The sequence below is a fragment of the Carassius gibelio genome, chromosome B11 (assembly GCF_023724105.1).
Source record: "Carassius gibelio isolate Cgi1373 ecotype wild population from Czech Republic chromosome B11, carGib1.2-hapl.c, whole genome shotgun sequence".
Lineage (NCBI taxonomy): Eukaryota > Metazoa > Chordata > Actinopteri > Cypriniformes > Cyprinidae > Carassius > Carassius gibelio.
Window position 1 is genome coordinate 13,966,589 of NC_068406.1, and position 27,498 is coordinate 13,994,086.

Sequence of the window (27,498 nt, forward strand, 5' to 3'; positions counted from 1 at the left end):
CAGATGATCCACATAGGACTGGGGTGGGGCAAGTGCGTTAAATGCGTTAATAATTTTAACACATTATTTTTCTCCATAATTAATTAATCTAATTAATATGTTAAATTACCAGCCCTAATATATATATATGTGTGTGTGTGTGTGTGTGTGTGTGTGTGTCTGTGTGTGTGTGACCCAAAGAGTACTAACTAATCATTAACATAAAGAGTAACAATTGCTTACTTAACATGGCAATAGAGGAGAGCAGAATTATGATCTCTGTAACTCTACAGTATTTGGGTAGCCCTTGTGATCATGGTACCACAACACCACTTTTCGGCAATTATGTACTGTCTCTTTAACACATAGGCCTGTTTAAACACCTGTTGAATTCAAGTGGGCATGGCCTTTGGAAACACCTCTTCACCTCAACCGCCCATAACTCATTGATTTTTGTTTCTGTAAAACCACGTGGGCATCACATTTGTGTGTGTAATTAACCAAAGTTTCTTGGTCCTTCTACTAAACAGCCCGACACTGATGATTTTTTGGACTGTGCCGAAGAAATATACTACACTGCAAGATCTAATCTGGTATTTTTTTTGTGTATTTTACTCTTTAATCTTCTTTTTTTTTAGCATCCTGTCTGCTTAGCAACGCTTGTGTAGTGTACTCATCCTCCCATATGTGACTTTAATCTCTTTTGTTCATTGCATCGCAATTAATTTCGCAATTAATTATTTAGATCATGGCAGTCTGTCTTTTCATCTTGCCTGTATATAATATTAGTGTTATTGCCTCTGTCTGTCACGCCAAATCTCTGTGCTGGATCATTTGTTTAGGTATTTCAGCCTCTAGCTTCATTTCAAGACATATTTCTCAAAGTCGATATGTCGCTGCACTTTTCAGTAATCAAAAGCACTTTGAAATTGCAAAGCAAAGCATTTTATGTAGTCGAGGCCTCCGAGGGGCTTTATTTTTAGGGCTTGTCACAATCAGACACATCTTAAAGTGAGCGAGAGTGAATGGAGAGAGATTAGGGTTAGACAGACGGAATGGATGTTGAGTGGGACGGAGAAGGGGAGCGAATGGGGAAAAAACAAGAAAAGAAAGAGGCAAAATAAAGAGTCTGAAGTGCCTGTGCATGTCCCACAGGGATGGTTAAACCAAAGTGCTCTGCAGGTCTGTGAGTGGAGGGGAAAACATTGCCTCAGCAAGTAACGCTTTGCGCAACAACTGTTTGAGGCATCAGCTAATTCTCCAGCAGAGAAACAACCCCAATGTTCCCTTCCAAAACCAATTTATTGTGAACAACTGCAGTACTAAACAATAGTTGGTTACTGAATTCCAATTGGCTTTCTTTCTTACCTATATTTGCATACTGAATTGTTATTTGTCTTTGTTTGCATCTATTTAGCTGCAAATAATAGTATGTTGGCTTCCATAGACAGCTGTCACGAGTGCCAAAGAGTGTCCGATGCATCATTTTATTATCATCAAAGTCTAAGAAATCTGATATTGAACATCTGATATTAATGATTTTTCATTTATTAATAGTTATATTGGATTTTGAATATTTATTGTGGAATAAATGTTTATATTAACAATATTCACAATATTAAATATATATATATATATATATATAGACAGTTTTATTTTAATTTGACATCTTATAAAAAATGTTAAATTATATTTTATATATATTATTATTTCTTTTTTTGCAAATTTTGTAACAGTAACGTTTTGAATTAAGCATATTTCATATTTAGATTTTCTCTTTCATGCTCTCTCGCTCTATCTCTCTCTATACACATCTTTATTTTTTTTTAATCACGTCAAATCAGTTTTGGTGATATGTTATATAAAGGTAAAATAGAACAGATTTTTTTTTGTATTGTGCATTTAAATTTTTTAGAACGAAAACAATTTGACGTAAAACTGAGTGAATACTTAGGACATACTTTTGACATTAAATTTGTACGAATTGAAAACTTCTAACACCGTGTCCATTACATGCGATAAATGGTTTCTTTTCCACATTAGCTTTTGTCCTAACTAGTTGCGACGGTGACACGCAAAATTTCTATTTTAGAAATGGTTTCTATTTCCATGACCTTGCGGCTGGAACAACGACACCCATACAACCTATATGACTGTAGATAATCTCGGGTGATAATGTGCTTTATTCAAAGTTATACGTGTCTAATGTGAGTTTGAATATCATTTTGCGTGACCTCATAGCCATACTGAAAGCAACTACGGATAGTACCTCAGATCTAGAAAATAAATTAAACCAAAAATGTACGTTAAAACTGAACTCAGTGTGAACCAACAAGCATGTTTCATAACAAAGGTGGTATCAGTTAGTATGTACGTTCAAAATAGTTAAAAAGGTTTCATTTTTATGAATTAGATTATAAACATATTCATTTCATTGTGAGTGCAGAGCGCTTTCAGAGAGAGCCCGCCTATATACGCTTCTGATTGGCTGTGATATTTGATTGATTCTGTCGCGTCACATCTAGTGTGGACACCCAAATTGTGTGTCGCTGGAATCTCTTTCATGTCACAGGACACTGTGTAACGCATCCTACTTAGATTGTGGATACTAAGGCCCCGTCCACACGGAGACGCGTTTCTGTGAATACGCACACATTTTTTATCGGATAGGCGTTTTGTCCACATGGATCCGGCATTTTCGCAAGGTTTTCGCAAGGTTTCCGCTATTTTTTTAAACCGGGTCCCAGAGTGGATAAATTTGAAAACGCCGTCTTTGCGTTTTCGTCTGGACGGCTAATCCATATATTTTCTGAAACGATGACGTCATCAGCTCACGTCTCCCCCGTAGTCAGACACCTCTACGTCACGTAACAGCATCAAAAACATGAACAAACACTGAACGGTTGTCTTTTTATTAACTAACATTAACACTGATTAATAAATGTATTGTTCCATGTTCGTTTGTGTACCACGCGCAAGGTTTATGAGCATAGTCCAAATCTTCTTCTCTGTTTTTAGTGCATCTCTGTGGCAGAATTACAGCGCCACATACTGGTCTGGCATGTATACTACATCATTTTGCGGTTTCGTGTGGACGCAAATATTTCTTGAGACGAGGAAAAAAAAGATCGGATTGGGGTAAGCTCCATCTCCGTGTGGACGGGGCCTAAATTTCATTTGTGTTTTTTTATTAGTTTTTACTATTAGGCAGTGACAGGGAGGATGTTGTTGCATAGTTTGGCAAGTTTTTAAAGCCTCACATCATCAAGCCTGTTAAAAGAAACGTTTCCCCTTTTTCATCTTTTTGCGTTTTTGTGGCTTTCTTGAGTGACACCTCATCCATCTGGTCTGAAGCCCACGCACTGAGGTGGCACAGCGAATCACATGCTTGGAATCGGTGTCTTTGACTGCCTATGAAGAAACCAAAGGGAGGGGGATGAAAGAAGGCGGTGACAGAAGCAGTGAAGCGGATAGTCTGGGATGTTCTGTTAGCTTTTACTCCTTTACTCTTCCATCGTTTCTCTCTCCATCGCTCTTACTGAAACGCCTCCCATCAGCAGAAAGGCAGCAAGCGAATAGGGATATGACAGTTTGCTGTGCAAAGGAAATTTGGTTTGTTAATCTGCAGGGCAAAATCAATGAGGTTCTGTATTCCAGAGAGAGAGAAAGAGGTGGGGAATTAATGATAGAGGTGTGGAAGCAGAAAAAGAGAGAAAAATTAAGAAAGCATTTGAGAGAGAGAATGTCCTCAGGATTAATCATCTGGAACCTGATTATTATAGCAAAATCCTCTGCCTGAACATTTTCTGTAATGGATGAAGCAGTCCATAGCCAACTTCCCTCAAAAAATAAGACACACCATTTCCCTTAAAGGGATAGTCCAGATTTTTATTTTTTACTCATCTTTGAAATATTGTGACTTCTTCAGTACGTTTTGGATATAAAGTCCACTTAGTCATAATGGTTCTGTTTCACATTTTTTTCTTAAATCAGTCCAAATTCTTAGAACATTCAAAACCTAAAAACAAAATCAGAAATAAGTAATAGAAATAAAATATATATTTTAATAATAATAATATAATATATATATATATATATATATATATATATATATATATATATATATATATATATATATATATATATATATATATATACAGTTAATAAATGTACATTTTAAGATAATACATTATACAGTTATTTTAAATCACTAATATGGTCACACTTTTTTTGAAGGTTCAATTCTCACTATTTACAAACCATTAACTATGACTTTTGCCTCAATAAACTCCTAATTTGCTACTAAATAATAGTGAATTAGATAGTTGTTAGTTTAGTTAAAATTAAAGATGTAGAATATGGTAATGCACAATATGTGCTTTATAAGTCCTAACGAACAGCCAATATGTTAACGATAGGCATGCTAATAAGCAGCTAGTCAATAGTGAGAATTGGTCCCTACTTAAGTGGTACTAATAATTTTAATAACTGTAGTACTAATTGATATGTTTGGTTTAGGTGGAACATTTCTGTTGTCGTCTAACATGTGGTTATTTGTTACTGATATAGGTGTTTGTTCATGCATAGACGGATAACTTCCCTGCAACGTCCTTTCCTGGTATTCTCATGCGATTGCAAAGTTAAATTAACCTTATTTACTGTTTCAGCTGGTCATGACGTGTTGAAATGACATTAGCTCCCCATCCAGCTTCCATTATAAGATTCGATTATTTACTGTAAACACGTTTTCTCCATGCATTGAGGTATTGTTGAAATTGTTGTGATAATCAGCATGCCACAGATAAACATTAGGTCGAAAGCAACGTCATGTTCCTAAAATATTCCTCACATTACATATTTTCAGTGTCTGAGGCTCTGTATTTTATAGATACTGCCTCTGTTTTATGATCCTATTAATTCATGAACACTAAGCTATTTCAAGTCATTGCCTGCTTGAATGATCATATTGGTGAGTGGGAGGAGAGAGATAGCACATGGCCCAGTCCTCCCACAATGCCCTAACTAAGAGTAGAACATTGTGAAAACTTTGAATTAATTCCTTTCCAGCAGTCTTCTGCAATGAACATTTTAATTGTATTTCACTCACTTTTTTCATAAAAAAAAGTGAGAACTTAAGTTTTTCGGTATTGTCAGTCTGCCTAGGTATATCCAATCTGTTCCGTGTGAATAAAATTGCAAGGTTTTTTTATTTATTTATTTTTCTTTTTACACTCTGAAATGTGATTACTGTTGTTTAATTGTACTACAAGTATTTTCAGTTCACCCAAAGATAAATAAAAACCTCCTTCATTTGCTCACCCTCATGTCATTTCAAACTTGCGTGCATTTATTTTTTTATATACATAAAAAAAAAAAATTGTGCATACAATGAAATTCAGTATTGTTTTAGACCCCACTGACTTAATCGTGATTAATCGCTTCCAAAATAAAAGGTGTTGTTTACATAATGTATGTGTACTGCGTATATTTATTATGTATATATAAATACACAAAATACAGTATATATTTTGAAAATATTTGCATGTATATACATTTATATACTTATATTTTATATTTATAAATATATTTATTATATAAACAAGTTTTTTTCGTAGATATATACATGCATGTGTTTGTATCTATATGTACATAATAAATCTACACAGTATACACACAAATATTATATAAACAACACCTTTTATTTTGGATGTGATTAAAGAATCCAAAGATGATTGTTGCAAGAGCTGTGTGCTTGCTTGATAACATAGAGCTAATACATTGTAGATGAATGCTCATCTCATCATCTCTTCCATTATATTTTTACTCACTAATAGACCTCAAAATTCCATGTGTGGATTAATAGTAGACAACACTAATCACAAACAAAGAACCTAGAGTTCATAATTGCTAGACATGTCATGCAGATCTTACCATTCATGTTCTCTTTTCATGCATCTTTTTACGTGTGCATGAATGTAGCAAAGCTCTGTGTAAATGTACTTGTGTTGCGCATATTTTAAAGCTTAAGATGAAGATATACACTATGTGACTTGCTTTCTCTTTGTTCCAGGATTTACAGATGGATTATGGGCAGGAATCCCCTAAAGGCTCCATCCTGGGAGGAAATAAGTAAGTTACAGCACATTGTTGCACATTAAATAAAAAGTCAGACAGCAAAAAATTCAATCCACCTCATAGAACATTAAACTATAATATTTTTTAATTAAATGTACATGTATAAAACATTTTAATTATTTTAAAATATATATTTTCTATATATTTACTTTATTTCTTTTCATAAGCTCTACAGTACCTTCATAAAGCCATAGAGTCTGAAAATCATGGGTTTGAGGAAACATTGCATCATCATGTTGTCAGCTTGATGATGCATTGAGTTCAGTTGTATGTCAAGCTGTGTGTGATTTCCTTTCCCTGTATTCATGAGAGAGTTCATTCAGAGGTAAAGGCACATGGAGGGTTTGTTCATGATGTGTGTGTGTTTCTCTGCACATCCATTTATCTCACACCTGACATTGCTGTCTCACTAATGTGGCACCATGTTGCAGGTAGCTTGTGTGGGATCTATATGAATGCCTTTCTTTTATAATATACATGCCTTGTTGACTGTTTTTGCCATATAGTGAACAGAAGGTCGAGTACACCAGATGGAATGGCAGTGAAACCATTCCCTCTGTGTTTGTGTAAGCGCCTGCGCGTGTGCTCAGAGGTGTTGCTCTCAGCTCTCGTCAACAGATGGGTCCTGAGCACTTTGGAGAGACACCCCCTCAGCGTCACAATTCACCAGATATGAGCTGTCATCCACTCTCATTCAGTCAGTTTTATGCACAGATACAGTAATCAGCCTCTGTTTGGTTAACGGTGGTCTCTGTAGCTGAACAGTGGAATAGTATTGTCAGGATGAATGGTCCAGGTGCGTGTGTTCTTTTGGATATTGAATGCAATGAATTGAGAAGGCCATTTAATTAAATTTATTTAATGACAGATAACATGTCACAATATTTATTTATTTCTAGTTAATTTTTTATTTATTTTAGTTTTTCTGATCATGTTTGTGCTTTATTGTAAATATGGCTAAAATGCACTCTGTTTTATGAAAATAAATATAAAGCAGTTTTTTTGTTGGTTGGAAATTAAATATAATAGCCCATATGTCTGCTGGAAGATGGAACAATAGGATTATGTTATTCTATGCTATAATTTACACATTATAGCTGTTATGTTGTGTATTTTTACTGCAGGAGGATTGTTGTGAGGAGCACAAAATGTCATTGGTTTGATTCCCAGGGAACACACATACTGGTAAAAAATATATACTGTATATACATATACTGTATGTATATACAGTAATATATACATATACTGTAACCTGAATGCACTGTAAGTCACTTTGGATTAAAGCATCTGCTAAATGCATAAATGTAAATGTCTGTAGTATCTTTTTATAATAACAGATACTCTATTGATCCATTATACTGCCACCTATTGGTGTGGAGGAGAAACTATGTAAATGTTTTTGGGTATCTAATTCTGTAGAAATACTGTATTTGTTTGGTAATAGGGGAGTACTGAGATACGGTGCAGTTTTTAAATGGTAGCCACCATGATTTTCTGATATGTCTAGATAATTTTCTTTGCTGTTGTTGCTGTTTTTAAGATTTTTAGTGGGAGTTTTTTTACTTAAATTTAGTGAAAAGATAATTAGCTAAGAATCACAAAAAAAGGCAAATTTTTCGATTTAGAAATCCATCATGGTATTTTCTCTAGCACATGGTGCACAGAAATTTAATTCTAATGTTGGGGTGGCTGTCGTCTAATATCGCTATAATAGCATGTCTTTCAGTGATTTTAAGAACTGCATAATTGGCGAAGGGTCCTATTGTTTTTCGAAAGAATTATTCTTGTTCTCCTTATTGTGCCTTTTGGGGCTCTTAAAATGCTCAAAAACTGTTGAAAATTGGCACACACCTTGGAGTTCATGACTATAAGGCCCGGCCAGAAACTGGTTCAAGGGCATGGCAAGGGGTCTCTACAGTGCCCACAGGAATGCAGAGGGCCAAATATCATACATAATTGCATGTAAACATATAAAATTCATTAAACATATAGATCTTATTGAGCTGACCAACTTACAAATTGCATGTCATTAGCTCTACCCAACACGAAGTCAGCTATTTTGGGTTTTGTGAAAAACACATGCTTTGACATTTGATATACTTAACCAAACTTGGTTGACATGATCTTAAGACAGCGAAGATGTCTTTTGATATCTAGAATGGTTTAGTTGTGGAGAGGCAACAAAGTTATTGCGAAGAAAGGGAAACAATTCAATGCAGGCTTGGCAGAATTGTGCATCGGGGCACAGGAGGCATTCGCAAGCATCCTTCTGAATGCTAAAATGATGAATAGGACACCCTATGATCTCGCTGACTTAATGGGTGCACGCATACGGTGGTCCGCAAGTCCGCAATTGCACGTGAAGTGTGCCGTTTGGAAAAAGGCCATAGATTATGAGTCAAAAGTTATAGGCCCACCAAGTTATAGGCCCACTGGCAGCAGAAGGTGTAATTTTCAAAATGCTTTGAAATCAGCCTCTTATTTTTACCTGATTTACTTCAGACTTCATCAAAATAATATCAGATCAAGGGATTCTTGATATCTTCCACACATCAAACTTGTATAATATTCTTTTCAGGTGTTTTTGGGGGCACTTAAATTGAGACACAAAGTTGATAAAAGTGTGGGGGGCGGGGTTACTTTTTCCTATAGCCACCAAACTCGGTCCATATTGTTCTCATTAGGGCAGACAACTTTCTAATTTACAGTCATTAACTACAACCAACAGGAAGTGGGCTATGTTGGTTTGAATATAGATTTTTAAAAAAATCTGACTCCGTTATTGCGTACTCCTCCTAGGGGATTCATGCAATTCACACAAACTGTGTCAACGTGATGCCAAGATATTGAAGATGCTACGTTGTTAATGTTTTTTGTATATTATGAACTGTGTTACTTTAGCAATTTATTAAAGTAACGTTAAAAAAGGAAACAATTTTCTTCTGTCTTTAAAGTGAATTGTCCAGACACAGGAGTGGCAGTGGCACCTGGAGCTTGGTCCTGTCATCACTTTTGCAGCTATATTTTTTTGAGGAACTGTGAAGCTAGTTTTATCTTCTGATTTTTCATTTATTTTAAATCCCTTTTAGTCCAGAAAACCTTACTGTTCAATTATTAAAGTGCAGTGTAGATAAACAACTTTGAACTGAGATTCCAGACAGTTAGAAGCAGACATTCTCTTAAAATTTTACAACTAAACATTGGACTGTTTCCCAGTGTCACTGTAGACAAATGAGCAGTAAATGCTTGTTTATTTAGCCTGAAATCAATGAGGTCTTATGGATCCTTTGATGTGTTATAAAACTGTTCATCATGTGTTTTTACACGGGCTTTGCAGTGAAAGAATCACCTGTTTATATACCCATCTCCCATTTAATAAATTCTTTTTTTTTGTGTGATAGAAGCCTCTTGAAATCTGTTGAAGAGGAGCTGCATCAGAGGTATGATGCCGTTGCTTTGTTTGTGTCCTTCACTCCTGTGCTCTTTCATTAGCTTTTTTTCCCCCCTTTGGCTTCCTCTCTCTTTATCTTTCCATCTTTTTGCTGCTCTGTCAATCTCTACCCGTACATCTACCTCTCTCACTCTCTCTCCCTGCATAGCTGGTTTTTCATCTGATCAATATTTGATGTGACCTAACCTTGCCCTTTTGTGCTTGTCCGAGCAGAACAAAAGCCTGATTTGCTTGGCAATGCTGTGTTTTAGATCTGTGTTATTTTTGCCACAGTATTAGTTTTACATTCCTCAGGGGGACATTAACCAGTTAGTCTCTCTAAATTAAATTTACTCCAGATGCATGTCTAGATTGGTCTTTGGGATCATCCTGTTATTAATTAGCCACAGTTTGTTGGCCATCTTTAAAGGGAATATCACTGAACATCCTGAATTTCCGGAGTATATATTCATGTAGTATTTGTGTTACATTACCTAAATGTTCACTTTGAAATAACAATTTCTTTTAATGTGCTGTATATGGGCTCATTCATAAAGGACATGCTCTTGTGTTCAAAACCAACTCACATAGTGAAATGGAATATTGAGAAAAGAAAATGTAACTTTGGTGTCTCAAAAATAAGATGCTCATAGCATGAGATGCCGGAAATAACAGCGATATATATCACAAGGGTTACACAAAGTGCCTACTTAGTGTGTATTTACATAGACTAACAATTAAAACTCAGAATGTCCTATGTGAATGACCCGTTAACCTTCAATCTTAACCATGGGAAATCGAGGAAAGTGCTTCAAATTAATAATCTTCAATAAATGAGCGTCACAACCTTCTCAATCCTCATTAGGGGGCATGAGGCTCATTTGGAGGATGATGATGATGGTGATGATCTTGATGATGAATTGCAACAGTAAGTTCCTCTGATTCTGTAGCCAATCCCTTCTTGCTGATCTAGAGGTTAAAACACTTAAAGATCATGATGCACTGGCAACTCTTTGGCAAGAATTCAAGTTCCTGTGAGACATTTATATTTACATATACATATATGCATATATATACATACAAACAAACACACACACACACACACACACACACACACACACACATATATATATATATATATATATATATATATATATATATATATATATATATATATATATATATATACTTATATATTTGAGACTCATATGAATATTTCTTTTAAATTAAATACTGTTTTTCAGTGTCCCCTGAAAATGTTGCAAGTGTATCATGACCTTTTTAGTTCTATTGGAATCATTCTATCATCTGTTTTCTTTTCTTACTAGACACATCTCTTTTTCCCTTCATTTAGCAATGCCATGGCTAGAAGGCGTTTTAGAATGTTGAGGTTCATCCAACTAACTCTTAAGCATTATTTTTCCAGGTTCAAATGCAAGTGAACTACTACCATGAAACTCGTAGTGTCCTCTCTTAGTGATGCTGGCAAGCTTTCGTCTATATTTAAAGGAATAGATCACTCAAAATAAAAATGTTGTCATTATTTATGCATTCCCCTTTTTCAAACTGAATGCTGTTATTAGCGTCTATCAAAACAACACAATGAAGCACCATGTACTGTACGTAGTCAGTATGACTTTTGCTCTGTATTCCATTCCTTTTAAAAAAATATCTCCTTTTTATTTTTCATGGAAAACAATAACAGCATACAGGTTTGAAATAGCATGGGGGTGAGTAAATAAAAACAGCATTTTCATTATAGAGTGAATTATTCCTGGCGCATTTGATTGCATGTTTGTTTGTTGTCTGTTTCCTGTCCTATATTGTACCCCTGTTGGTCCAGTATCTGATGAAACCAACCACAAAGGTCCATTAACATCCTGTTAATGCCCTAAATTATGTTTGTTGGTTGTAGCATAATTAGCATACATGATTAGCATTGTGAATCATCTAATTGGATTTCTTATTTGTTTCAGCACGAAAAGCTCCACTATGAGGCCACCGCCACCGCTTCCTCCCAAAGTAAGAATACAATTTTTTTTTTTATTATTTATAAAAATGAGGTTTTATAATAAACCTTTTTAGTGTTGAAAAGATACAGTAGCATTTAAAGGTTTTCAAAGTCAGTAAGGCATTTTTATTACTTTTATTCCGCAAAGATGAATTAAATTGATTAAACGTGGCAGTAAAGAATTTTACTGTTAATTAATAAAAAAAAAGATTTTTAACCTTTATATTCATCAATGTTTTAACCAATAATAATAAACGTTTCTTATGGATCAAATCAGCATAGTTGAATCATTTCTAAAGGATTGTGTCACACTAAAAGACTATAGTAATGATAAATTATATCCATACCAGGAATACATTATATTTGAAAATGTTTAAATAGAAAACAGTTATTTTAAATTGTAATTATTTCATTATATTACCTTTTACTGCATTTTTAATCAAATAAATTCAGACTTAATGAGCATAAGAGATTTCTAAAAGAAAAAAAATACAATCTTGCCAACCGAACCTAGGTGTTTGCTTTGATTTAGCAGATTTATTTTGAGCAACCAAGTCCTTTTTTTGCCTTGAAACAAGCTTATTGGAAATCAGTGAATGGCTTCTAAAGTTTTTTTTGCTTTTTTTAGTAATCACAGTATTTGATCTGACAGGGTAGTGTGCTGCTAATTTTGTTCTGCCATTTCCAGCCAAAGCCCAGTCCCGGACCGCATCAAAGCCCCTCCGGTGATTATGATGGTAACCAGGACACTATAAAGCGCTGCCCGGAGCCCGAAAGCCCTGCTCGATCATCCACCAACATACCCCCTCGACCTCCACCTCCTCGACTGCCCGCAAACCAGCTCAATAGTTTAGGTAATGAGACCAATCGGGAAGAACATGGCCCGTGGGAAACCAAGGGGGAAGCTGGGATATGTAGTCTGTTCGACGAGAGACTGCAGGTCTTGTTTGATGAAGAGGAAGATCGTGATGAGGAAGGAGACAGTAAGAGAGGCCCTCCCCTTTAAACCTGGTTCAACCCCAGTCACCAAACCTGTCTCTAATCCGTCCCACTGTTAGTTTCTTTAGTTAGCTCATAGTAAGACTACATGTCATTCTTTCCTCTTGCGCTTTCTAAGAGAAATGGCGTCAATAGTGCTGGCATGTGAAAATGTCACACACCCACTTGAAGACATCATGAGTCACCCACTCCACCCTTGTATTCTTTTCCTTGTCAAATAATTGTTCTCCTGTCAGTTAATGCTGCAACCATCTTTTTTGATTCATTACACTTGTTTAGTTTTTGTTGTGTCATAGTATGGTCGCTGCAGATTGCAACAGGAGCTGCTAATGCTAAACTTCTTAACTGAATGTAGATAAAAAGAACATTTTCTTGACACATGTGATCCATGGACACTCTTGCTAGATACCTACTCTATGTGAAAACATAGTGTTAAGACAAAAAAACCTAAACTGTTTGTTGTATCTTTTCTTACCCACAGGCAATGGAATGAGCCCGTCTGAACACTCGCCCTCAACAGAGAGACAGTCCACAATGCCCCCTGCTGTTCCTGTAACAAAGGACAAGAAAGATTTCCCAGTAATGCTCCATTTTAGTGCATTCCAGTATTGAGTCTTGTAACACTTATGGTTCCTGGCGGAAGAATTTACAATGTTTGCTAAATGCAATTTTTTTTTAATATATAAATTTAATATTTTAATACTCTTGAATCACTGTTCACTAATGCACGTTATTAAAATATTTAATGATCAGATATTTTAACAAATTATGAATTTGTTTATTATTTAATAATAATATAATTATTGTGTAACGTGTGTATATATATTTAAATACATATGTAAATATATATTACTATTGCATATTTTTATTATTACATACAATCATATTGTATCATTTTTTACTTTTATTATGTACATTTTATTGTTATTTAATAATATATTGATATTGTTTTATTGTGTTTAAATATTTATAAAATAAATTGTTTAAATTTTACATAATATTATTAATTAAATTATATAATAATAAAAACAACAATACATACAATTGTTTTATTTGTAATAATGCAATATAATTATATGTATCAAAAATAATATTAATATTATTACATATAATCAATCTATCTGTTCTCTATCGATCTATCTAGTAGTGAAATTTATCTAGAGAAACTTTTGTTTTAATTTGATGTTTATTCTTTGTTTTGTTTTGTTTCCCCCACAGAAACCCATCAGCAATGGTCTCCCACCAACCCCAAAGGTTCATGTAAGTGGACATCATAGTTTACTCAGTCGTACAGATCTGTGGCACTGTCCTGGGACTTAATTGCTTGTATTTATTTTATTTTTTTTATTTATGTATGTTGTCTTTTTGATAGCGTTTTCTTTTTTGTCGTGTATAAACATTTTGAGCAGTGATTTATTTGGCTGCATCTGATTTATCCGATGTGTTGTATTTCCATGTGCAGATGGGAGCATGTTTCTCAAAAGTCTTCAATGGCTGCCCATTAAAAATACACTGTGCTACCTCATGGATCAACCCAGGCACACGAGGTGAGCTTGTGAAGATAACCTGCCCAGTCTCAAATTTTAACATATAATGGTTCATTGTTATATACAGAAGGTTTTGTTCTTCCCCGTTCATGCATTTCAGACCAGTATCTGATATTTGGAGCAGAGGAAGGTATTTACACATTAAACCTTAATGAGCTGCACGAGACGTCCATGGAACAGGTGTGATGTTACTTTTCAGATATTTTCAAACAGATGTGTAGTTTTCCTAACAGTATATAACAGTAGTAGTAGAAAAAAAATGCAAATGTGTCTGGAAAACTCAGTTTGTGTGAAGTACATCCTTACATTGCGGTGTGTTTTTGTCTTGTGCTAAAGCTATTTTTGTGTCATCCTCAGCTTTTCCCCAGGAGATGTACTTGGCTGTATGTCATGAGCAACAGCCTGCTATCAATATCCGGTATGATGTGTCATGCTTTATAGAGTAGAACTACTTGTATATTAAAATAGTTAACCTTCGTAGCATATCATATATGTTGAAGCATTAACTGACAAAGACGCTCTGTCCCTGTTTTGAATAATGAAAATGTTTTTTGGCAGGAAAAGCATGTCATCTGTACTCTCACAGTCTGATGGGCCTATTTGAACATGCTCGACAAATGCAGAAACTCCCTGTTGCCATACCCACACATAAATTACCTGACAAAATAATCCCCAGGTAAATGTGCAGATCTCTGTGTGAGCTTTAGGATGGGACCAGTAGACAAACTGTAAATACTCCATTTGACATTTTTATTTGAATTTCAGGAAATTCTCAGTATCCACTAAGATCCCTGAAACAAGAGGGTGTCAGAAGTGCTGTGTTGGTGAGCAGATCCCGTCATTTCCTTCCTTTCTGTATTTCTGAATATACAGGAGCTTGATCTACATTGGCAGATAAAGTTAATCTTTTAATATATTTGAAAGAAGGCTGCATTTATTTGATCAAAAATACATTAATATTGTGAATTTAAATGTAAATATACTTTAACATTGAATTTATTCCTGAGATCATAATTTAGAAATCTCTAGATAAAGAGCTCTAGAATATTCAGTATTATCTGTGCTGAAAACAGCATTTGGAAACAAATCGTTCATAACATAAAAAATGTCTTTGCTGTCTCTTTTCATCAATTTAATGTGTCCTTGTTGAATGAAAGTATCCTTTTTTATAGCTTTTATATCATAGAGTATTGTTTCCACAAACATTTGAAGCAACAGTTTAATTCAGATGAGTTTGATGATATGATCAAACAGGCTTTATTTAAGGTTTTATACTGGGTTTTGTTGTCTTGTTTATTCTCAGTGAGGAATCCGTATACTGGTCACAAGTATCTGTGCGGTGCCTTTCAGTCCAGTGTTGTCCTGTTTGAGTGGGTGGAGTCCATGCAGAAATTCATGTTGGTCAAGGTAAGTCACTGGTTCCCATCTTCAAAACAATAGCTGTGTCTTAATTTGAATGCTGTGCCCTCTGGATGTTTTATTCATTGGCTGCATGTGTCATTAGCTACGTTTCTATCCAAAGTTACGAATAAAACGTATACACAAAATTGGAATATTGCATGAAACATTTGTGCAATATTTCCATCTAATGAGCATCACTTTCTGATTAACTAAATATCATGAAGAAAAATTTCAATTGCTGCAGTATAGGAGAAGGCACTGTGTATAATATATTTGTATACAATAAATTGCAAGTTTAAGAGCCTGCAGACGAAACGCTGTCATGTTATTCTATTGTCGGAGTCTGCTGTTTAGGAAAGCAGTTCTGAATTTTCAGTTCTATATTTTCATAATGGTTATTATTACTTTTAAACAAGGCATCCTCAATGAAATATGTAGCCGACAAATGTGACCCCCCAGAGGGCGCAGTGAGATAGGGTTTGTTACTGAGTGCTATGTGGATTAGCGTTACACTAAAATCCATAGGAGATGTGTTTAACTGAAGGTTCTGGAAACAGTATGTAGCACATAGGCCACATTAGTTATTCATTCCTCCTTTAAGCTTCTAAAATTGCTGATCTTCTACTTAAGACTTGTTATTAAAATTGCTTTACTTGGCATTTTCAAACACACGCTGTTCCAAATTAAGCACCGACTCATTCCCTGCAGAGCATAGACTTCCCCCTGCCGTGTCCGCTGGAGGTGTTTGAGATGCTGGTGGTCCCAGAACATCAGTATCCTCTCATCTGCATAGCTGTGAGCAAAGGGACGGAGCTCAACCAGGTGGTCCATTTCGAGACCCTCAACCCAAACTCTACCTCCAACTGGTTTGATTCTGGTGAGTACTTTAAAACATGACACCACTGTCTCTTAATGTAATAGCTTTAAATGTTTTAACAAATATTAATGTAATACATAGTTTTTGCAATTGTTTATAATCCGTTTATACAAAATATCTTTTTTTTTTCTCATTTAAATTAGCTTTTTTCCTGTTTTCTTTTTTAGATATGCAAAATTCTAGAAATTATTGTTGTTATTTCAGATACCCCACAGAGCTGCGTGATCCATGTGACCCAACTGGAGAGAGATACCATTTTAGTCTGCTTAGATCGTAAGTACCAAACATGGCAATAATAGATAAATAATAGATGTATATATATATATATAGGTATTTATATAACAGATATATATTAATTGCTTTTCTTCTTCCTCTCAAGGGTGCATTAAGATTGTAAATTTGCAAGGTCGGTTGAAGTCCAGTCGAAAACTCTCAGCAGAACTGACTTTTAACTTCCAGATTGAATCAATAGGTATGAGGCCTTGCTACATTAACGGTGGCTTCAAGTACATATTTCTACATTTTCTAAGATCGCTGAATTTAACAGTTAGCCTTCAGTCATATTTAACTCTTTTGTAAGGGCAAAAGCAAAATGGATTTAAATCTCTGTTTTAATAACTCTCTCGTGCTCTGTCTATCTATCTGACCATCTTAGTTTGCCTTCAAGACAGTGTGTTGGCCTTCTGGAGGCATGGCATGCAAGGACGCAGCTTCAAGTCCAATGAGGTGAGTCTTGCTGTGTATATGTGAGAGATAATATACAGAAAGACTGTCTATAAGACTGTATTTATACACAGTATGTTTGAATATGTGTTTGTGTGTGTGTATTTGTATACATATAATTGTGTGTATTTCTATTTACAAAATATATATATCAAATTTATATACTTAAATGTGTGATATATACACAGTAATCTTCCTTTTTATCATGTGATTTTTATAATTTTTTACTATAGTCTGCAACGGGGAACATTTAAAATCACTGTATTAATATTATGGTAAAATATAAATTTTTTATATTTTAAATATAATCAGTCAGAGTCACATATTTCAGAGAGCAGTGTACGAAAAACAAAAACCTAGGGTATCATATAAACAAATGAAATGACACACGTTTTATATTCCAGATTACACAGGAGATTTCTGACAGCTCCAGGATATTCAGGCTGCTAGGTTCAGACAGGTGAGAAGAAGCAATTACTCTAATTATTCATTATTTAATTAATATAATACAATTTATTACTGGTGTGCCAATCCATATTATATAACATAGGTCATCTGTATTTATGTCATTCTTTATAGAGTGGTGGTTTTGGAAAGCCGACCAACAGACAACCCCACAGCACACAGCAATCTCTACATCCTCGCAGGCCACGAAAACAGCTACTGACCGCAGTACAACACTACATGTTTTCCAAGAGCCTTTCATTTCATGTAGCCCGATGAGATGGCCACGTCTCAGAAGAACCACAGATATGCTGTTGCTGAACTGCTGGAAGCACAGAGGAACACTTGAATGACTATAAAGATCTCAGAGTAGAGAGAAGACGGGCCGTAACCACATGATATACTACACTACTACAGTATGCACTTTCACCCTTACCTGTTTTAGAGGCCTTTTTTTTTGTTTGGCTTCTAGCAGTTTTAATTTATCTTTTACCTGAAAAACACACAAACACATGCTCTTTTTTCCCCCAAGATAGACTGTTTTGTTTTGTTTTGTTTTGTCTTGTCTTGTCTTGTTTTGTTTGTTTGTTTTTTTTTGTTGTTTTTTTTTGGGCTTTGTTTTGTTTTGTCTTGTCTTGTCTTGTCTTGTTTTGTTTTGTTTTGCTTTGTTTTTGTTTTTTTTGGTTTTGGGTTTTGTTTTGTCCACTACTCACATTTGACGCTAACCACACAAGTGCTTGAAGACACGTATTTAATTCATGTACATACAGACAGTATTAAGACATACTCTTTGTATTGGTTGTGTAGATATCAGCAGATTTATGTTGTACAGGTTTGTGGCAGCATTGGCTGTTGTAAAGGACTGAGAGATGCTGGGTACTACTTTAAATGACCTCTAGGGCCAGATCACTTTTGTTATATGCAATAGTTTAGGAACCACAAAGCTGAAGTGCCCATCTTTCGAAGACTTGCCTTCTTAATATTGCTGTTTTTATTTGTTTGATTTTATTGTATAACCTAATCCTTTTTCTATATATAAAGCCAAATGGTGTTTTTATCGAGCAACTTTTAATTCAGTGGCCCTTGAATTAATTGTTTTTAACTCTGCGGTATGCACTCACTCAATTTGCACAAGGTTATTAAAATGTTGATGTGTACTTTATCTGTAGGGTGTATGTTTAAAACCATGCCTGTAATAACATGTATACAGTAGATATATACACACTTTTTGTAAATGTGTACATGTATAACCCTGATAAGCAATAAATCATCAGGATGTCCCTTACATGGTTTTAAATCAATCAGACTGAAAGGCTGATGATATACTGGGCAACTTTTTGAACATTGTTGCTGTCAGCGGGCAAACAGGTGAAACACAGGACTCAAATCTGAAGTATCCAGATAGAAATGTGTTACCCATTCTCAGTGAGAAAGTGCCAAGTAAACAGTGCTGACAAAAAAGTTGCCCCATCAGCGTGTCATAGCATCACAGGTTTGTTATGTGGATGACATCACTGTCTACATCAGTTGTGTGTTTGTAATTTGAGTGCTGTACACACCATCTAGATGATGTTGAAATTTGTAAATTGCTGTAAACGTTCAGCAACATGGACTGGCATAATTATCTAAAGTTCTATTATAAGAAAATAAATACATACTCGCTAATTTCTCTAGCTTCTTTATCCGTGATTGACATGGTAATACGATTACGGAATTAATTTTCGTTTTTGTGTCTATGTACATACTGTAAAATAAAATCACATGGTTTTGCATACTGAAATGTCTTGCGTCTTGATATTTAAACTTATTACGTACATGATTTCATACTATGTATATATGTAATGTTCTCTATTATAGATGACATTAAAGATTGCTTAGGTGTTTTTGTTTTAGGAAAATAGGTATTAGTAATATTTTGCGGTTATAATAATGCAACGGAAATATTCATAATTCCGAGCTCAGAGCGCACGTAAAATGATCTTGCATAGAACAGGAAGCTAGACCAACACAACCGGAATAAGACTTTTATTATAATATTAATACGGACTCTTGCTTCACAGTCCGTTTCGTCACAGACATGGCTGCGTCCAGTGTTTTTAAAGCAGGTCTTTTCAATTACAAAGTTGCGATCGTGACGGGAGGAGGGACTGGAATAGGCAAAGCTATTACTTCTGAGCTCTTACAGTTAGGTATGCATTTACTGGAAGTTTTACTGATGGATTTGACTTCGAATTTAGATCGGGACTGCAGTGAACTTTAGTCCAGATATTGAGCAACACAAAGCAATCAGTCACTAATTAATAAAATATAAATTTTCACATTTTTACATCAAATCACATATTAGTAATAACATATTTAATAAGTACAAATGCAACATATTTGATGTTTTTAGATTACGATTTCCGTTTCTATTACGTTTAAATTTGCAAATGAGACATTCATTAAATATTCATTAATTTGTATATATTTCCAGGTCCGTTTTTCTTCTTTCGTTGTATTAATAAATGAAAGTTTTTTTTTTATATAGTTTTTAATCACTCCATAAATTATATATATATGCACTATCAACAGCCCCAAAACAGGCACTATGTTTTAGGAATAAAATAGTGATGAAATAAATCAGATTAATCTTGTATGAACAAACATCTTTGGAAAAATCTTTGGAAAAAATGCAGAATTAGATATATAAACTTGCATTTTTTTTCTGTTTAGATCTCAGAACTGTGATCTATAAACCCTAATTACCTTGTTTTGTTTTTTATTCAGTAGCAGAAACGGGCTTCCATAGATTTTCTACAAAAACCTAGAGTCTCAAATATCACTAATGTTGTAGGTTGCAGTGTGGTCATATCGTCCAGGAAGCTTGAGCGTCTGGAGTCAGCAGCTGAAGAGCTGACGCAGAAAATCCCTTCATCCAGTCCTGCTAAAGTGACCCCCATACAGTGCAACATCCGAAATGAAGAAGAGGTGACAGTCTCATAAACCTATATTTTATACCTTTATGCCAGAGAAGCATGTGTAAAATAGTCTTTGTTTTTAGCATGTTCATTTTGGAAGGGTTTCTCCAGCTGGAAAATTAATGTTTATAGGCAATAATAGTATAATGTAGGTATGGATTATAATGTGGTGGGATTATTTAGCTCCTGATTTTATTTTATTTTTTTACCAGGTGAAGAACCTGATGTCCTCCACTCTGAAGCTTCATGGGAGGATTGACTTTTTGGTGAATAATGGAGGTGGGCAGTTTTCCAGCCCGGTGAACTCGATGAGTGCAAAAGGCTGGAAAGCTGTGATTGACACTAACCTCAACGGAACGTTCTTATGCTGCAAAGAAGGTTTGGCAGAAATGGCTATGTGAAATGCAAGACATACAGTTTAGCAGTTTATCTGCTGTTTGTTTTGACCCTGATGTGCAAACTGTAGACTTGACGATTCTGCTTAACAAATTCAAAGGCTACTCAGTCAATTTTCCCTCTCAATTGATAGCATACAATGCATGGATGAAAGATCATGGAGGCGCAATTGTGAACATCATAGCAGACATGTGGAAGGGTTTTCCTGGAATGGCGTGAGTTGGACATTATAACAATATAATAAAAATATTGTTTATTACAGTTTTCATTTGTTAAAACTTTGTTTCTAACAGGCACACAGGAGCGGCCAGAGCGGCAGTGGACAACCTGACCAAGAGCCTGGCCATTGAGTGGGCCGACAGTGGGGTCCGGATCAACTCTGTGGCTCCGGTTAGTGCCAGTTTGGAAACATTTTAAAAGCATGTATTGTATTTGGATAGTGCTCCCTACTCAGGAACATGGGTTGATATCCATGTTTGTCTTACAGTATGTTCCTGGATAAAATGAAAATGTAAATATAAGCACATGAAATGTGGAAAAAATAGCCTTAGTATTATGACCTCAAATACGTTTTTGCTAAAAATGCATGTTTATTATCTGCAATGTAATTCTAATTCAACTACAATGTAAAATTCAGAGTAAACTTCCTCTTGGTCTTATACCACATAAACAGTGCAAGTGCGTTTGTTTTGTGTTTGTTGACTGCAGGGAACTATCATCTCCAAAACTGCAATGGAAAACTACAAAGAATATGGCCCAACACTGTTTAAGATGTCAGTGCCATTCAGTCCTGCTAAAAGAATCGGTGTTCCTGAGGAGGTATCGTATGATCTATTATAATGATCACATTTTAAAAATATATATAGCTATATATCATATTTATAGCTATATGTAAAGCTGGGTATATTACTTATAAGATGTAGTCTGGTTCCAGATGACAAGACAAAAGTTGTAGTTAGCAACATAATACATTACATTTACATTTGAGATAATACGGTCCGACTACTTTTTGATTCTTTTTAGATTACTTTTGATCTGATCATTCATCACATTGATTTAAATCTGGTGCCATATTGATGAAAATGTATAAACGAAACAGAATTATACAAAATTAGTGTTTAAATTTATGAATTTAGCAGACATTTTTATCCAAAGTGACTTACAGTGCATTCAGGCTAAAATTATGTATATATTTTTTTACCTAACATGCGTTCCCTGGGAAATGAACCCACACTGCTAACGCAATACTCTACCATTTGAGCCACAGGAACACAAATAACATGAAATTTAAATATTTACTTGAATTGTGCCAGATATCGCCTGCTGTATGTTTCCTGCTGTCCCCTGCTGCCAGCTACATCACTGGAGCAACCCTGAGAGTCGATGCAGGACAGAGCCTCTACCACTCTGTTTGGGAAATACCAGGTACCTTTTTTCATGCTATTATTGTTTTGAAATTAGGACGGATGTTGACTCTTATTGTTTGAGTATGTCTCTGTTTCACTTCGTCTCTCTAATCAGATCACACAGCCTGGCCTCCAGCCCCAGAGGGAGAAAATACAGACACATTGAGAGAAATCATGGACATGACCAAATCCAAGCTGTGAATCACAACAAAACAAGTCTAGACTGTCCAACATCTGCTCTTCGTCACTGTGTGGGTGGACCACAAATGTTTTTTTGTTGTTGAATTTTAACACGTCTTGACTGTGGCCTTTGAGTGATACTCACTGAATTTCATTATCATTGCACAGCTGAACACTAATTGTTCTTTCAGAACTGTGTTTAATCCGTGTAAATACGTTAATAGTATGATATTGTGAATATAAGATTTGTAATTGTAAGATTTCTAAAAACAAAAACATGTATCGGCTCTCACCATGAGGTTACAAACATGTTTTGTTTAAAAAATAAAATTTCTTCTGTTGAAACAACTTGTATGCTGTTGTATTAACATATTTGGAAATTAATATATCTAGGAAATGACTCCTTTTCTGCAAGCTGGACTACAAGACCAAACAATTTTAATTTTTGATAGGGGGACCTAACATGGGAGGGCACAAGCTGCTAGACAAATAGGGAACATTTCACTTTTTTACAGTTGTAAAATTGAGTCTTACGAATATTATTCTTGGTGGCATAGTATATACCTATATATCTATTCACTTTTGTCATAGTGATGATGGTATAGATTATCAGTATATCATTATGCATATTTTAATTTGGTATCTTTTGGTATCTTTAATAATGGTATCTTCGTTTAAAAATTGAGGCTCCCAGCAGAGCACTGGTTGCTAGGCAGAGCGCCGGATAACGCGAGCATGCGCACTGAGCGCTACGCGCAAGCCGGTGATTGGCCACACAGTGGCATTAGCGGCGCGAGGAGGGGGATGCGTTGTCCTCGGTGTGGTACTGTCCGAAAAAATAAACCCAGCGCCAAAACGTTACACGTGGTGAACACTCGCAAAGGATAAACTAAATACGCAAGCGACCTCTGCTGCTACATTAGCTTGGGGGTTTAATCGAGGTAAGGACCGTGCATCCTCACATCTGTATTGTTTAAATCAACAGCAGACAGTAAGCGTGGGGTGTGACTTGAGACACTGCCAGGTCTTAAAATGCGATGGAATGCAAAACATATATAACAGTCGGATGTGATATTTTTTCTTTCCTTCTAGAAGGAAACCTCTTAAAAGTGTGATTGACACCAAGCAGGTGTGTGCAGCTGTAAACAGACATCATATAGGCGTCTCTCAGGGTTCATAGTCATGAGAGAAGGGGCATCTGGAGACCTCACTGGTTTGGAGCTGGAGGGAAGGATTGAGACAGAGGAGACCCCAGTGAACACACTTGAGAGGTCAGCAGAGGAGGAGGGAACCACCACCAGGAGGAAGAAGAAAAAGAAAAAGAAAGAGATCATCTACCGCTCTGACCTGGAGGTGGAGGATGCTGGGGAGGGGTCCTCGGCGGATGTGGATGGAGCCTTTAGTCCTCCACTAGACGAAGGTGAAGAATATCTGGATATCTGGGGGTTAACTCACTGTATTGTGATGTTTGTTCAAGTACAATGAAATTCATCTTTTGTTTGTTTACTGTAATGGGTTAAAACAGATGATGTCACCAGCTCCATACCATGTGTGCTTTCTGTCCAGAACACAGCAGATTGAGACCATGAATAATTGTCCTCATATTAAATATGACATGCTATTATCTTTTATGTTTTATACTTGATCATTTCAGCTGTCTAGATATTGTTTTACAGTCTTCTGGTTGATATATTTTTCTTCCAGAAAATCTTGCCATATCAGGGAATAATATATTTGTAAATTTCTAGTCCTAGTAAAGGTCTCTTGAAAATTAGAAAAATTAGTACATTTTAGTGCACTATTTATGCACTAGTAATTATTTATTTTATTTTATTGAAAGAAAGTAATGCTTTTATCAGCAAGGGTATAAAACACTTCAAATTTATAAAAATATATATATATTTTTTAAATGATTGCTGTCCATTTAAACTTTCTAAACCCTGAAAAAAGTGTTACACGGTTTCCACATAAATATTAAGCAGCCCAACAAGTTTTTATTATCAACACATTGATGATAAATGTTTCTTAAGCACCAAATCAATATGTAAGAATGATTTTTGAACGATCATACAAATTCTGCTTTGTCATCACATTAATAAAAATAAAATATAAAAAATTTGTTGTTCATGCAATATCCTTCTCAATATTCATCTTTCATTCACAGAAGAAGAGGATATCCCTCCTGACAGCCGTTTTGTGACCTTGACTGGCACCATCACACGGGGAAAGCGGAAAGGCCAAATGGTAGACATCTACATGACGCTTACAGACAAAGAGCTGAGAGACATGGCGCGCTCTAAAGAGCGTCTAGATGCAGAGTGTGACGGGGCCGCGGAAGCCAAGGAGAAACCCTGTGCGCTGGGGGTCAGCCAGGGCCCTCATGTTCTCCTCTGGAGCCTTTCCTGCTCCCCGTTCATCTTCCTTCTCTCCTTCATCACATCGTTTTACTACGGAACACTCACCTGGTACAACGTCTTCCTGGTTTACAATGAAGAACGCAGCTTTCTGCACAAGATCACGGTGTGTCCCTTGCTCATTCTGTTCTATCCGGTGCTGATCATGACGTTGTGCGTCTGTATGGGGGTGTATGCCGCTGTGACCCAGCTGTCCTGGGTTTTTGGAGAATGGTGGTTGGCGGTGAGGGACCTGGAGAAGGGCTTCTGTGGCTGGATGTGTGGTAAGCTGGGGCTTGAGGACTGTGCACCGTACAATATAGTTGAGCTGCTGGACTCTGACACTCTGTCCGGGACCCTCCAGGGGAAGAGGATGGAAGATGTTGAGCACACTTCTACTTTGTGAACTTGAAAAGATGGAATAACTTTTTGATTTAAGGAATGTTCTTGGTTAATACAAGTTACGTTCTGTCAGTGGCATCTATTGCGTGCTGCTGAAGAAGATCATTTTGACTTAGATAGAATATGTTTTCAGACTTTTCAATCAACAAGTTTTAAGATAAAAATGAGTCAAAATGATTTTTGACAGCATTTAACATGTTTTCCGGCCTGAGCATTCATACTAAAGGGTTAGTTCACCCAAAAAAATTAAACTCTGTCATTAAAGCTGCAGTAGGTAACTTTTGTAAAAATACATTTTTTACATATTTGTTAAACCTGTCATTATGTCCTGAAAGTAGAATATGAGACAGATAATCTGTGAAAAAATCAAGCTCCTCTGGTTCCTCCCAGTGGTCCTATTGCCATTTGCAGAAAGTCATCCACTCCCAGTAAGAAACAACCAATCAGAGCTGCGGTCCGTAACTTTGTTTGTGTTCAAAATGTAGAAAAATGTATATAATAAGCGAGTACACCATGAATCCATTTTCCAAACCATGTTTTTAGCTTGTCCTAAATCACTAGGGTGCACCTATAATAAGTGTTTATATTCGGACTATTTTAGATTGCTTCGAGGGTACCGCGGCGGAGTAACCCAGTACCTTTGTGATTCTTCATAGACATAAACAGAGAGAAGTAGTTCCGGCTACAATGTTCTTCCGCAAGACGCAAGCAGTTCTGTTCATTAACCGCAAGAGCGTCAAAAGTTACCTACCGCAGCTTTAACTACTCACCCTCATGTCGTTCCAAATCCATAAGACCTACTTTCATCTTCGGAACACAAGTTAAGAGATTTTTCCAGGGTTATGTTTACATAGTTTATGCATGCTGAACATAAACAGCGCTGATTACGTTCTGGGGTACTCTCCAAAATGATGGAGGATGGTAACTCGGGGAGAAGAAGTGTTGAATAAATTATGTCGTTATTGCTGTCTCTGCGTGAAAAAAGTATTCTCATAGCTTCGTAAAATTATGACTGAACCACTGATGTCACATAGACTATTTTATCGATGTCCTTTTACGTTTCTGGGTTTGGGAACATTGCAGTTGCATTGCTGTCTAAGGGTCAGAGAGCTCTCAGATTTTATTGAAAATATCTTAATTTTGTGTTTTCAGAAGATGAACGAAGGTCTCACGTGTTTAAAACGACATAAGGGTGATTTTTGGGTGAACTAACCCTTTACGGGATAGTTCACTCCGCCATGATTTACTCACCCTTCTGTTGTTCCAAACATTTTGAAGAATGTTGGTAACTACACCATTTTGGTTCGTATCAACTTTGATGTGAAAAACAAAAAACTTGCATTCTACCAAAGTAAGAAAGTTTTGGAATGACATGAGGGTGAAGAAGTGATGACAAAATGTTCATTTTTGGGTGAGCTGCTGCTTTTATTTTGCACAGTTTTTAATTTATACACTTTGCTAGAAATTGGATGAATTAGCCTTGTCTGAAACACTTTACATTTTGGCAGTTAACTGTAATTTTTTTTTACAAAAACTGAAATATAGGGCCAAGTTACTCAGAGAATTCAGCACATTATCTTTCCATATCACTTTAAAATAAAAATAATGGATTTTAATCCACGCTATACAAATGAATGACAAAAACACTAATGTTGTTGATGCAGTTACTCATGATGATATCCAAAAGCTAGCTTTTAAATAATTAATTTTAGAATATAATCAATGAGTAATGCACTGAAATAAATTAAAATAAAAACTGTGTTAATGTTTAGAACTGCTGCCTTCATCTGAATGACTATGGTTAGCCTGCAGTAATGATTTATATATAGGGCACTCAAGTTCAATTTGGTCGGACGTATGATACTTCCAGGTTTTATCTGAAGACAATAAGGTATGGCAGATATACTCCTTACTTGCTTAGACTATATTTCTTCTTGTAGGACTTATAAGCAGTCTTAGTCAGTCAGCTATGATATGGTGATTAAAGGCAACTTTATACTTCCAAGCATCAGATTCTATGCAGAAGAGTAGCATAAAATGATTAAATCTTTTATGTACAGCAGTAAAGATTTAGATAAACATTCTAAGAAATGAGAAGGAAATGCCTTTCATCTTTTGAGTGTTTATCATGTACTCTGTGTAATCAGAAGTATGCTTCATATTTATCTTAACACAGATTTTACTCACTGTTTTGTGATACTTGATAAGCAGAAAATGT

The 27,498-nt window shown here is 35.6% G+C and overlaps 3 protein-coding genes across 14 annotated transcripts in view; all 3 read left to right on the forward strand.

The window, feature by feature from the left end:
• map4k3a (mitogen-activated protein kinase kinase kinase kinase 3a) overlaps window positions 1-19,326 on the forward strand; it is a 94,506-nt gene extending 75,180 nt beyond the window's left edge. For 3 of the 11 annotated variants that reach the window (XM_052568514.1, XM_052568518.1, XM_052568524.1), the window contains 19 exons: window positions 6,050-6,108; window positions 9,516-9,554; window positions 10,410-10,472; window positions 11,521-11,566; window positions 12,244-12,538; window positions 13,036-13,133; window positions 13,773-13,814; window positions 14,017-14,101; window positions 14,202-14,281; window positions 14,459-14,519; window positions 14,660-14,777; window positions 14,867-14,925; window positions 15,405-15,508; window positions 16,211-16,379; window positions 16,584-16,652; window positions 16,759-16,851; window positions 17,035-17,105; window positions 17,507-17,562; window positions 17,682-19,326. In XM_052568514.1, coding sequence (XP_052424474.1) covers window positions 6,050-6,108; window positions 9,516-9,554; window positions 10,410-10,472; window positions 11,521-11,566; window positions 12,244-12,538; window positions 13,036-13,133; window positions 13,773-13,814; window positions 14,017-14,101; window positions 14,202-14,281; window positions 14,459-14,519; window positions 14,660-14,777; window positions 14,867-14,925; window positions 15,405-15,508; window positions 16,211-16,379; window positions 16,584-16,652; window positions 16,759-16,851; window positions 17,035-17,105; window positions 17,507-17,562; window positions 17,682-17,769 — 1,695 coding nt within the window. In that variant the 3' untranslated portion in view covers window positions 17,770-19,326. Of the gene's footprint in view, window positions 1-509; window positions 573-6,049; window positions 6,109-9,515; window positions 9,555-10,409; window positions 10,473-11,520; window positions 11,567-12,243; window positions 12,539-13,035; window positions 13,134-13,772; window positions 13,815-14,016; window positions 14,102-14,201; window positions 14,282-14,458; window positions 14,520-14,659; window positions 14,778-14,866; window positions 14,926-15,404; window positions 15,509-16,210; window positions 16,380-16,583; window positions 16,653-16,758; window positions 16,852-17,034; window positions 17,106-17,506; window positions 17,563-17,681 lie in introns of all 11 variants that reach the window. The other 8 variants (XM_052568515.1, XM_052568521.1, XM_052568517.1 and 5 more) reach the window with 6 other exon arrangements.
• A 261-nt stretch (window positions 19,327-19,587) lies between these two features.
• On the forward strand, window positions 19,588-22,833 carry pecr (peroxisomal trans-2-enoyl-CoA reductase). Its single transcript, XM_052568538.1, has 8 exons — window positions 19,588-19,735; window positions 20,380-20,513; window positions 20,716-20,881; window positions 21,033-21,114; window positions 21,193-21,289; window positions 21,608-21,718; window positions 22,213-22,324; window positions 22,421-22,833. The coding sequence occupies exons 1-8, from the start codon at window positions 19,624-19,626 to the stop codon at window positions 22,504-22,506; spliced, it is 900 nt and encodes a 299-aa protein (XP_052424498.1). The 5' UTR covers window positions 19,588-19,623; the 3' UTR covers window positions 22,507-22,833.
• A 448-nt stretch (window positions 22,834-23,281) lies between these two features.
• Window positions 23,282-25,955, forward strand: tmem169a (transmembrane protein 169a). 2 transcript variants are annotated; one of them, XM_052568590.1, is made up of 3 exons: window positions 23,282-23,426; window positions 23,578-23,905; window positions 24,650-25,955. In XM_052568590.1, exons 2-3 carry the CDS (start codon window positions 23,668-23,670, stop codon window positions 25,282-25,284), a joined length of 873 nt encoding a protein of 290 aa, XP_052424550.1. In that variant the 5' UTR covers window positions 23,282-23,426; window positions 23,578-23,667; the 3' UTR covers window positions 25,285-25,955. The 2 variants fall into 2 exon arrangements, with proteins under 2 accessions (XP_052424550.1, XP_052424551.1); XM_052568591.1 differs by having other exon boundaries at window positions 24,653-25,955.
• The last annotated feature ends 1,543 nt before the right edge of the window (window positions 25,956-27,498 follow it).